Source organism: Gymnoscopelus braueri, assembly GCF_963280865.1.
Source record: "Gymnoscopelus braueri genome assembly, chromosome: 5".
In the NCBI taxonomy this organism is placed as follows: Eukaryota; Metazoa; Chordata; class Actinopteri; order Myctophiformes; family Myctophidae; genus Gymnoscopelus; species Gymnoscopelus braueri.
In genome coordinates this window covers 46697719-46709189 of record NC_137606.1, presented here as the reverse complement: position 1 = coordinate 46709189, position 11471 = coordinate 46697719, and the positions used below count along the sequence as shown (strand labels likewise).

The following is an 11471-nucleotide window of genomic DNA, read 5'->3' as shown; positions in this document are numbered from 1 at the left end:
TTCCCAGGTCTCCTACTGGAACCGCTGCCTATACCCGTCCACTGGTCATCAAATTATTGGCTTAAGAATGCGACAAAAACAAAAAGATATCCATGAATTTGGGTGAACCTTTAATCAGGCACCGCCATTGCACCCAGAGTTCGCCCTGACCCAAACATGTAAACAATTTCTCCTATCTATTATTGCATACCGAGAGACGATTTTAGCGACAACAAGTTTACAGACCGAATAAAATCTGTCTCCTGCAGAAAGTTTATCAAACACAGAGACCTGGGTTGTGGTCGTTTCACCCACATTACAGAGCTCCCTCCATGCCAAAGGGCACGGCAGGAACGGCTCTGCCCGTGGACACAGTTAGAATCATATTTACATTATATCAATAACTTGACACGATTGAGTTAGGCCAAGATCATATAAAATATGATAAACACATGCACAGAAAGAGCTGAATTCTAGGTGAAAGGTGACAGCTTGACAGTGGGATTCGGAAGTAAATTTGATATGACCTGAGTTAGGCCAAAGATTACACTAAATTAGGGTTAGGTAGATATCAATATCATACATAAAATACATAGTTCTTTAGACCTATCACGCCATCTGATATCCTCTAGGATCCTAATATCATTATTATTATTGTCTTTTCTTAGCCTTAGAGGTTGTATTACAGTAAATGTATTCAATTTCATGAACTTTTTAACACTGTTCATCATTATCCGTGTTGCTAATGATCAATAATCAAAAATGTCTTGTGTGTAAAGATATTCTGAAAGCACCAATTAGTGATCTCCAAAGTTGCATCAAAACATAATTATTGATATTGAGGTATTAGGTCAAAGATATTGTGATATTAAATGTTGCCATTTGTACACACAATAATAACTAGTAATCCATTTGATATGAAGGTTATAGGAGTGTGTGTGTGTGTGTGTGTGTGTGTGTGTGTGTGTGTGTGTGTGTGTGTGTGTGTGTGTGTGTGTGTGTGTGTGTGTGTGTGTGTGTGTGTGTGTGTGTGTTATTGGTTACTTAATGATGTGTGAACAAACAATCTTAAGAAACAAACAAAATAAACACATTTTTAATGGAATATGATAATCCACCAAAATAATAGTTTGAAAGGAAGATGAACAAAATAATTTAGATAATAATCTTAATGACACAAATGTGTCCAATCCCTGTGAAAAGGGAATGCTTTCTTCTTTTTGTTAAATGTAATTTGAAATAATCCTGATTTTCACATTAATCTCATGGGTAATTCCCTCTCAATTAGCAAACATCTTTTGACACAGACTGTAAGTTCTTAATTCCTTTGGTTGGGGATATTAATCATACAACACATTTGAACTGCAATGAAAAACAAACGTAATAAACACAAACGTTCCAGATATCTTTCATGTGTTTGTCAGAATAAACCAATGTAGCAGATCTACAAGCTCAAAACGCAGATCTGCTTTTGTGTGACGCTGTAGTGTGATCAAGTAGGGCATTCATTTTAGAAAAAACAGAAGTTAGAATATGGAGATAAGAGGTTTCTGTCCGACAGTATGAAGTTAACTTTATGGCAGTTTAACATTTTCCACTAGACTTGTTTAGCCCCACGTTTCTCAGGTATTGAGATACAGGTATGAGTTGGCAAACACCCCCATCCACATGTGATTCTGTCCATGTAATGAAATGGTAAAAAAAAATATTTACACATACAACAGTTCATCTATATACTTTCATAAACCGATTCAATCCAGGAATGCATACTGTGTCATTTTAGCTTTTTAGCTATAATTATTATAATTTTATTCTTTGGGCTATTCAAAAGTAGCAGATATACAGGCTCATAGCGCTGCACCGAGTTTGTGCTACGAGCTTGTAGATCTGCAATTTCTTTTGTTGAAAAAAGTTGCGCACATTTTTTAAAGCAAACATATCAGTGGTTCTCAAACTTTTTTCATGTCAAAATGATATGTATTTGTCCGTGGACCCCCCCATCTCAAAATATTTTGTTGCTTTTGAGCTACAACATTTTTGAGCTTGTAGAGCTGCTATTTTTGAATAGCCAAAGAAATCTAAAATGACAGCGATTTGTTCCCGGATTGAATGGGTTAAGTTCAGAGTTTTGTTTGTGTTTTCTCATGTCTGTGTCTTTATTTGCCTTCGTTCCTGTGCTTTAAGTAACGTGTGACCAGAGTCAAAATCTTGAGTCCATATGGTGGTTAGAAATAACGAAAATACTGAACCAGTTTGTAAGAGAAGCATACGTACATGTTCAGGTGAACATATATGACAGACACTGTCTAAATATCGTTGCTGTCGGGCAGAAATCTCTTATCTGTTTGTATATAGCATCCTGCCACCTCCAGCTGTGCCGCCTGTCTTTTCATCAGTGCCACCATTGCCAAGCCGTACAGCATGGCTGGTCTCACTACCGTCTTATACTGTACATGTTCCCTCTCACTGGTGACCTTCTGTCACAAATAACTCTTGACATTTTCCTCCATCCATTCCCTCAAAGTGCTCTTTCAATGTTCTCAACACACTGTCTCCGCCTGCTAGAACATTTACATCTTTTACCACCTTAGCATGTTGCACATCCTTCCCATCCCATTAGCTTTGTCTAGCCATCCGGTGCGGATCATTTTCTCCCTTCTTGGTGTCCAACCTCTCATTTTCTTTACCTAGCCATTGCCACCTCTCTCTTCGCCTTACTCCTCATCTCCTTGTACTCCTGCCTACTTTCTTCATCTCTCTGGCTGCCTTTCTTATCTCCTCCCCGAGCTCCACACAGCATTGTTCATTCTTCATCTTCCACCATTTGATCTTATTCTCTGTCTTCACACCTATAACATCAGCTCTCAGTACTTAACATACTGTAGGACTCAAGCCGTGCTACTCATACACTAAGTTGGCGGTGCCCGGGACCGAACCTATGACCTTATGGTCTACAGGCGAGAGCTCTACCAACTGAGCTACCCGGACACATATGCTCATGCTCATCACTCTGTCTGACCTTCTCTTCAACTCAACCTGTTGATATACTCTTCCTTGGATTATACCTATAACCCATTTCTCCTCTCGTCCACCCCATGGTAGAACAGTTAAACCCCCTCCAAAACTCATGGCCTTGCCCATTGAGATTAATAATCTCTTTTAGAAGGGAGACCTGGGCTATAACAATAGCTATAATGGTGAAATGTTTCCTAAAATGTGCAAGAAATATAGATATGACTAAATATATATGAAAATTATGCCATATTGGATTTTTGAAAAAAAAGGAAAAGAAAACGCATAGCCTATGCAATGAGCTGGAAAGGTGGGCTTGGACGATTTTCTGCCAAGGAGTGGTTTTGGTGCAAAACAAATGCTTGCAATGGATTCAGAATCATAAAAAAAAAACTAGTTTGACCCCTTACATGCTACTTAAAGGAGAATTACATTTTGTAATTTTTTCCCCACATAAGGTTAAGGGTACCCCGACTTTCAACAGCTGTCACAGATTCCCCTAGGGAAACTGAATTTCAGTCTTTGTCAGATGTGTTACTAGACACCTTTACAAACACATTGGTGAAGACATTTCTTGGTAAGGAATTTATTCCCAGATTGAAAATTTTTCGGATAATATTCCCTGACTATAGAGCCAGAACGGTGCCAGATTTTTGGGTCCGATCGCCATTTTGGAGAGTCCTAGAACACAGATGAGATTGAGATTGTTTTTGACCAATATATAAAATTAAAATAAAATAAAAAGCAGAGCTACAAGCTCACAAATGTGTGAACGTTTTCCAAATTATTTAAAAGAAACATTTCGTCAAAAGAAAGTCAAATAACGGCCGACACACCGGCCAAACGGATATTTGGGTCGGGCTCTAATTGAGACGACCACTAACTACTTTGGTTACTTAGCCGTTCATGTTCACAATAATATGTGCTGTACTTGGCAGTTAAGTTTAATATTCCACTCTTTGGCAGTGAATCGTGGCATGATAAACATTTGGTCTTGAGGTTGAAATCAGCAGTTGTTTTTTAACCAGGATTTACAGGCACAGCAGAAATAAAAATTGTCATACTTTTGTGTTTTTAAAGAATTCCATGTTTTCTACCACGTTAGAGTGGAGATTGGAAGTCTATAATGGCAGAATAAAGGCTGCTTGTCATAATTCACTTAGCAGAAACCCTCTCGGGACGGTTGAATAATAAATGATGTGCATTATATTCCCTTCTCTTCCCTCGATTCGATACTTAAGATTTCCGACTGCTTATTCTTTCGGTGCAGCTGTTAATGAGCACCAATCCATACAGAGATGCAAGAGCGATATGGAATCTATACGTTGCTGTCTGAAAGAATATGTATAATTGTATAAAATTACATCAGCATTAAATAAAATAAAAAATAGAAAACTTTGGTTAATGCCAATTATCTCAGTTACTGGGTAGGTATTTTTCATTTGAAATCCCTCAGGGTTAGTTTAACTCTGATAGTGTTAAAAAATGATCCCATTGAACCCCAATGGTCCATTTCCTTTCCTTAGACTCCTTTTGGCTATAAAGGTTTGCAATGGTTTTAAACTGCAGTTGTTCAGCCAGCCTGATAGAATTTGTCCCAAAGCCAAAACGTTTGGGTGTTTTAAAATAGATATCGACATGATACTCGATCAAAAACGCCTTCGCAGCATTAAGAACTAGAGTTGCACTTCACATTGCATTTTCAATCTTAGTGGTGAATTGTTTGTGTTTGTCATCACATTATTGCCTAATAAAGGAAACCTGACAGACATGGTCTTGTTGTGTGAAGCCAGTAGCAGTTAACAGCAGGCTAGCAGTCAGTCACCAGCACTCTGTCTGGGGACACTGTTGTGTACAAAGAGGACATGATGAGGGGACGGATGTATTGACTCGACACTAGGCCTGTCACAATTATTACATCATCGTCTAATCGCAATCATTTGAGATAATCACAATTATGTTTGCATAATCGTTTCCATGTTTCATACATTTTCAAATGTGAAAAAAAGATTAAAGTATAAAAGTATTAAATAATGAGTTATTTCTTTAAGTTCTTCTGCCCTGTGCAGGTTTTTTATTACGAATCCTAAAAGGCAAACAGAAATGTGATTCTTATTCATATGTTCAGATTTTCAATGCCAAAAACACAATTAAATTCGCAAATTAGTTGTTTGACAATTAATAGTCAATTAAAATGTGTAATCGTGACAGTCCTACTCCACACTGCGTTGTCTCTGCCCTCTTTATAACCACACACATGCATATACATACACACACACACACACATATAGTATATACACATGGACCTATTGTACACACAGCGGGGTCTAGTGATTCACACTACTGTAGGTACAAGTATTAACATGGACCAAACCAGAAGAGTCCTCCTCCCTCAGGCGTTGGAGCTCCTGTTGTCACAGATAAACGTGCACTGACTGCCATCTACTGGCAGAATATCACATTGCATTTTTGCTCTCCACAGATGGCTGTTCAACAGTACAGAGCAGCAGGGACACACATATCATTGTCTTGTGCTCCTTACATCAAGGGTTCCCGAACTTTTCAGGCTATGACCCCCCAAAATAATCATATTTGAACTGGGGACCCGCCAAAATAATCATAATTGAACTGGGGACCCCCTCCCCACCCTGACAAGCACTTTGAATTGTAGGAGTTGAGTTATTTCATGTTTGACTCGGTTCCACAGATAAATATTGTGAAAATAGCTGAACTACAAGCTGACAGGTAATAAAAAGGCCTTAAAAATCCTTAAATTGTCACTATAGAAATGTGCAGATACCCTCTATACACTTATACTGTATGTTGGTTTGTTTACTGTTGTGTGAGAAAACAATGTTGCACACAGCTAATGATTTTGTGTGTGTGTGTGTGTGTGTGTGTGTGTGTGTGCGTGTGCGTGTGCGTGCGTGCGCACGTGCGCTATTTTAGGTGGAGCCGGTAGAAGTGAAGCAGGAGTCGGAGACGACAGAGCCCGAGGTGGTGGCCTCTCTTCCTACATCCATACGCTACAACGACAGTGACACCCTGGCCCATCCCAGTGTAAGGCCCCGTCTGACATACACACACATCAACACAACCAGCAATCCACTATGACAGGGGTTGTCAACGTTATTCAGGCCAAGGACCCCTTAGCTGAGAGAGAGATGAAGCAGGGACCCCCACTACATACATACTGTATAAAATTGTGTTGCAGATTAAACTTTTTTTCATAGATTTCATAGATAGTTGGATTCATGTTAATGTGTTGTTAACCTTTAAACCCTCACAATGTAGTCAACTTGACCGTTGGCTCTGTTCTTGGTCTGCCCTTTTCCCCTCTACACCGACTATCAGAAAATAGCCGATCTACAAGCTCACAACACCTTGCAGCGCGAGGCGCTGTGAGCTTGTAGATCGGCTATTTTCGGCTAATGTTCCCCACCACACAAAGATTTGGCGGTGCCCCTGTAGTAACTCCGAGGACCCCCTGTTGAAGACCCCTGCACTATGACAGTAGTTCTCAAATGTTTTCATGTCAAGGACCCCCAAATTTATATGTATTTGGTCGCGTACCCCCATCGGAAAATGGCAATATTTTCAAAAATATTAGATACAAATACCAGATGTACAAGCTCGCAGTGTGGCACGAAGTAGACATGAAACACTGATACAGGTAGAGAAATATTTAAAAAAAATAGTAAGATAACAACAATTAAGAATGAGATTGGAAACGATATAAAACACTTAAAGTTTGGCCTGGCCATCTGCACTTGGACTGACCAAGCATAATGTATGAACTATTAATAGATATATAATTATAACAGTTATAATTGGAGTGCAGCAGCATTGCACACAGTACGATAGAGCCCCATATTATAGTACAATACATCCTCCCAACCCTGAAACCCCCCCCCCCCCCTTTACTGAAAAGCAACAGCAGAAACTAAACTAAACTCTAATATTGCTCCCTGGGGCTTCCCACTCATCTATCTCCGGAGGGAAAACTCGGTTAGGGCCTGACGTATGCAGATCAACCGCCCCCTCCACCCCACCCCACTCTGACTCACACACACACACACACACACACACACACACACACACACACACACACACACACACACACACACACACACACACACACACACACACACACACACACACACACACACCCATCCTCCGACAGGCTGATGTATGGCAGTAATATGCCCCAGGCGGGCCCCGGCCCATGCCTCAGTCCCAATCAGGACAGATGAGTCCCATTACCCTATCCCATATACTGTCACCCCCACAACACGCACGCACACACATACACACACTAAGACACACACACACACACACACCCTCATTAGCACCACACTACCAGAGCAGGGCCGACAGACGGAGAGGGTTGGATTGTTGGGAGTGTTGAATCTAACACACAGATAACACGTGGCGCGCCGCCGCCCGCACGCCGATAACGACCCCGGAGGTTTAGCGGTGAAGGATCGACAGACATCGCCGGGCTCCGCTCGCCGATTCCAGCACGTTATAGACACTATTAGACACACATCATTACATAGACGTTACGTTACGTAGTACACGTGCACGCCGTGTCGAACGAAACGCCTGCACACACAAACACACACACACACACACACACACAGCGAATATGGAGATGTTTGGTGTCTGTCATTCGTCGCTTTGTGTCTGTTCCTTTGGTCGGCCGCTGTAGTCTGGGTGTCTTCTCCGGCTCCTAATAAACAGATGCTTTCATTTGTCAGACAGGGAGGGTTCCATCTGCTTTGCTCTCACTGACTGCCATCACCACATCACAAACCACCCATAATGTAATAGCCAGGCCGCTAACATTAGTCCAGTAATAGCGTTATACGCCTGATTCATACTCGGTTGCGCACCGATGTCCCGCACTGAAAATAGCCGATGTACAAGCTCACAACACATGACGATGGGGACGCTTTTCGGTTCGCGACACCCAAGAGCGGCTAAAGTATAATTCAGGCTTTAGGCCTGCAGAGCTATGGTGAGCGTGTATGCTTGGTTCTTTCACATCCAGTGTCTTGCCTGTCGCTCTCCTCTCCTCTCTCTGAGGGGAGGTTATCAAGACTCGACATTCCACAGCCCCTTCCACGCTTGTATGACGTCATCACGGCGTGACTCAAAAGTCCATATCGAGGTCAGGTCATCCGATGGTCACGGGGCCACGCTGAACTAGCAGCCCCGTGCCACTTTCTGCCATGATGCCAGCTCACTGCTGGGAAGTGTAACTCTTACAAGTACGGTGCCCTCACGGACGTTGGATGAAATGTCCCATAGAGGAACATAGAGAGACTGACTAGACTGTAGTATGTGACTAGCCATTACCGTAGGTGTTACAGTCACTGTCTTAAGGAGTTGTGCCCCTTGGCAAGGTTCTGGGCACTATGTGAGTAACACGCGTACGGCTTGGCTGATTAATACGATTTATGTCATACACATTTTCCAGGAGCTTGTCTTTTCAACATCAGAAATTTGGTTCCAACTTTAGTTCCTGGGCCATAGTTCCTGCCCCTGAAAAAAAGTCCTCAGTGCTGCCGATCAGCAGCCCTGAACATTAGCGATTGGTCTCATTCACGTGAATGTTAATACGCGTGAGGGTTTAAATTAGGGGTGTGCCGATACACTAATTTCACGAAACGATACGATACAATATTGGGCTCACAGCTTCGATACGATACGATACGCACTTTTTTATTATGAAAATATATGGGGGAGAAAAAAAGCAAATGCAAACAAATAATTCTGTTTTTGCATTATTCAGACATGCAAACTTGTAGCTTTTCAGCTACAACTTGTGGCTTTTCAGCTACAATTTTGAATCCAAATAGCAAATAGGGCAATAGTGTGACACCTGACCCGAAAAAAATAAAACATGTTGTCACCCTTTTCACCTCGGGGCTGTTTGCATGCCTGATTATTATTATTGTTAAAAAAATTAAAAAAAACGATCTCCAAAACAATACATATCGTCACGAAAACGTATCGCGATATATTGCGGGACGATATATCGGCACACCCCTAGTTTAAATGTATTTAAAGCATATTGAAATTAAAACTCCACAATGAAGAACTACAGTAACAGAAGATAAAAAAATAATGGTGTTGGTGATTTAGTGATCAATTTCTTGCCCTATCAGAGTTGAAGACAGACCATCAACACTCTAAACTAAGCAAACTAAGCAGTTGATTGATCCCAAAACAAACTGGCCATGCTACAGTACATCTACAACTCATTTAACCCCTGCTCATTTTGCAAGGGTCGGATGGCTCAGGGTAGAGGACAGAGTACTTGCAATGGGCCTGGTCTACAAGATACACTACACCACAAAGACACCCATGTACCTGTCAAACTACTTCACAAACGTCAATGACGTCCACGATCACAACACCAGAGGGAGCTCACGTTCAACCCAGATTTGGCTCAAACAAGGGGTTAAATTCGTTCTCCTGCTATGCCACAAAAATTTGGAACGCCCTACCAACAGTTGTAAAGGAGTGCAAATCCCTACTCTCCTTCAAAACCGCTCTAAAAGAGCACTTACAGGTGGCTGCAATTCCAAACTGGCCCCTGTAAAAAGTCAAAGCCCACCACCCCCTTCCCCCCGAACTGTTTACTGTACATATTTTTCTACTTGATTTCTAACTGTTTTATATGATGTTTTGCATAGTATTGTATATTTGTCTGTCATTAAATGTTCGATGAATTGAGTACAAAGGACCCCAACGGAAACAAGCCATAGACTTTCTTGGGTTTAAAATCCTCTTAGCAGACCTTGTATTGAACTGTACTTTCCTGTGCATTTTTTTCCAAACTGCTAATAAAGTATTCAATCACTCAATCGATTAGATTTTGGTCAGGGCCGATTGCTATGGTTGGCTAATATATCAAAATGAGGTCCAGTTCAAATGTGGATTGAATTCCTCTTTAACAGCGCATTCTCCTTTTTGCGACGGTCAATTTCTGCCTTAAGTCAAAATCGATCTCCATAATTCTGCATAAGAGCATTTGCCCTCTTTGCAGCTCTTGCCTTTCCTGGCGTATTCAATCTCCTTTGCGACCTCTGCACATCTCTTTTCCAATATCGATGCAAATATCAGATTCGCGCAACAGTAAATAAATAAAGGACGCACTGTGCTTCAACTCCCACGCACTTTATCTGGCCTGTGGAGACTGAGGGGACATTACTGGAGGTGTAGTGGCCCAGCGAGGGTTCATGAGGGGCGGGCAGAGTGAGCTGGGGAGGGTGGGTGTGTGGGGCCAGAGGTCAGTGAGATGCACCAGATGTGCTCAAGGTTCCAGAAATTTGTAGTTCCTCTAGCTTCTAGAACAGGGGTCTTCAACGTTTTTCAGGCCACGGACCCCTTAGCTGAGAGAGAGAGATGAAGCAGGGACCCCCCCACTACAAATTATTGTCTCCACCTGTCCGAAGGCGTGGCCGAGACTATGTTTTGCACCCTGTCCGTCCGTCCGTGTGTCCATATGTGTGTTTGTCCGTCTGCGAGCAGCTAATCTCCGGCACCGCTGGCCCGATTGCAGCGAAACTGTGCACGCTCACTCCATGGATGAAGAGCAGAACCTCTGCCCCAAATTTTTCAGATCGGCCTGTTATAGCACCACCAGGAGGTAGATTTTTGCAGTGATTTTTATATCACTCCTACAGATTTTGTCCAAACATCACGCAAATCGGTACACAGTATCTTTATAGTCATGTGATCAAGACGGATCTGTCTGATTCTTCACATTCCATCCTGATTGGCAAACATTGGCTTCCAAAGTTTGATGGAGTGCTCTGTTTTCAACATAATGGCTCAAATCATGAACACAGCGTGAGATTTCCGTGAAATTTTCCACGCACATTCCCACTAGGCAGAGGAAGAAATGCCACTTGAAAATGTTCTAATCACTTTGACATTTCTGATCTAATTTAATGCATATGTCTCAGTGTGTGTCTGTGTCTTCCTGGACCCTCCTAACCCTGTCCTCTCTTCTACGCTCCCGTTCTGCAGTTGTTCATGGATAAGGAGAAGGCTGAGGAGCTGTGGCTCAACAGACTGGTCGCCCTGAGGCAGGAGAGGCTCACAGGAATCCCTGTATGACCCCAGGGGTGGAGGCCTGGTCCCCAAGCATCCTGAAGGACTTTGATCTAGTCCTTTTTTTTTTAAAACAACCATACAGTTTGTAGTCATAAAAACCCGGAAATTAGTCAGCAATGGTTTCTCTCAGATTTCCAACATTATTTGTTTTTATTCTTCAGGACATCACAGAGAATGACTTGTGGCATTCCATTGTCAAATTTTTGGGAATAATAATTAAAAAAAATGAGGTTTTTTTTAAAGAAGAAAACTGTCACAATTAAACGTAGTGATCTGTTTGAACATTAGGTATGTTTAGGTTTAGTGCTTATATTGTGTTGGGTTTTGTAATAAAATTGTACATGATCAGA

The 11471-nt window shown here is 41.8% G+C and overlaps 1 protein-coding gene across 1 annotated transcript in view; it reads left to right on the top strand.

The window, feature by feature from the left end:
- Positions 1 to 11471, top strand: part of rsrc1 (arginine/serine-rich coiled-coil 1) — a gene marked incomplete at its 5' end in the record, with an annotated part of 207689 nt that extends 196218 nt beyond the window's left edge. Inside the window, 2 exons of the mRNA XM_080429260.1 lie at positions 5941 to 6051; positions 11035 to 11471. Of these exons, the coding sequence (XP_080285386.1) occupies positions 5941 to 6051; positions 11035 to 11124 (201 nt within the window). The 3' untranslated portion in view covers positions 11125 to 11471. The remainder of the gene's footprint in view (positions 1 to 5940; positions 6052 to 11034) is intronic.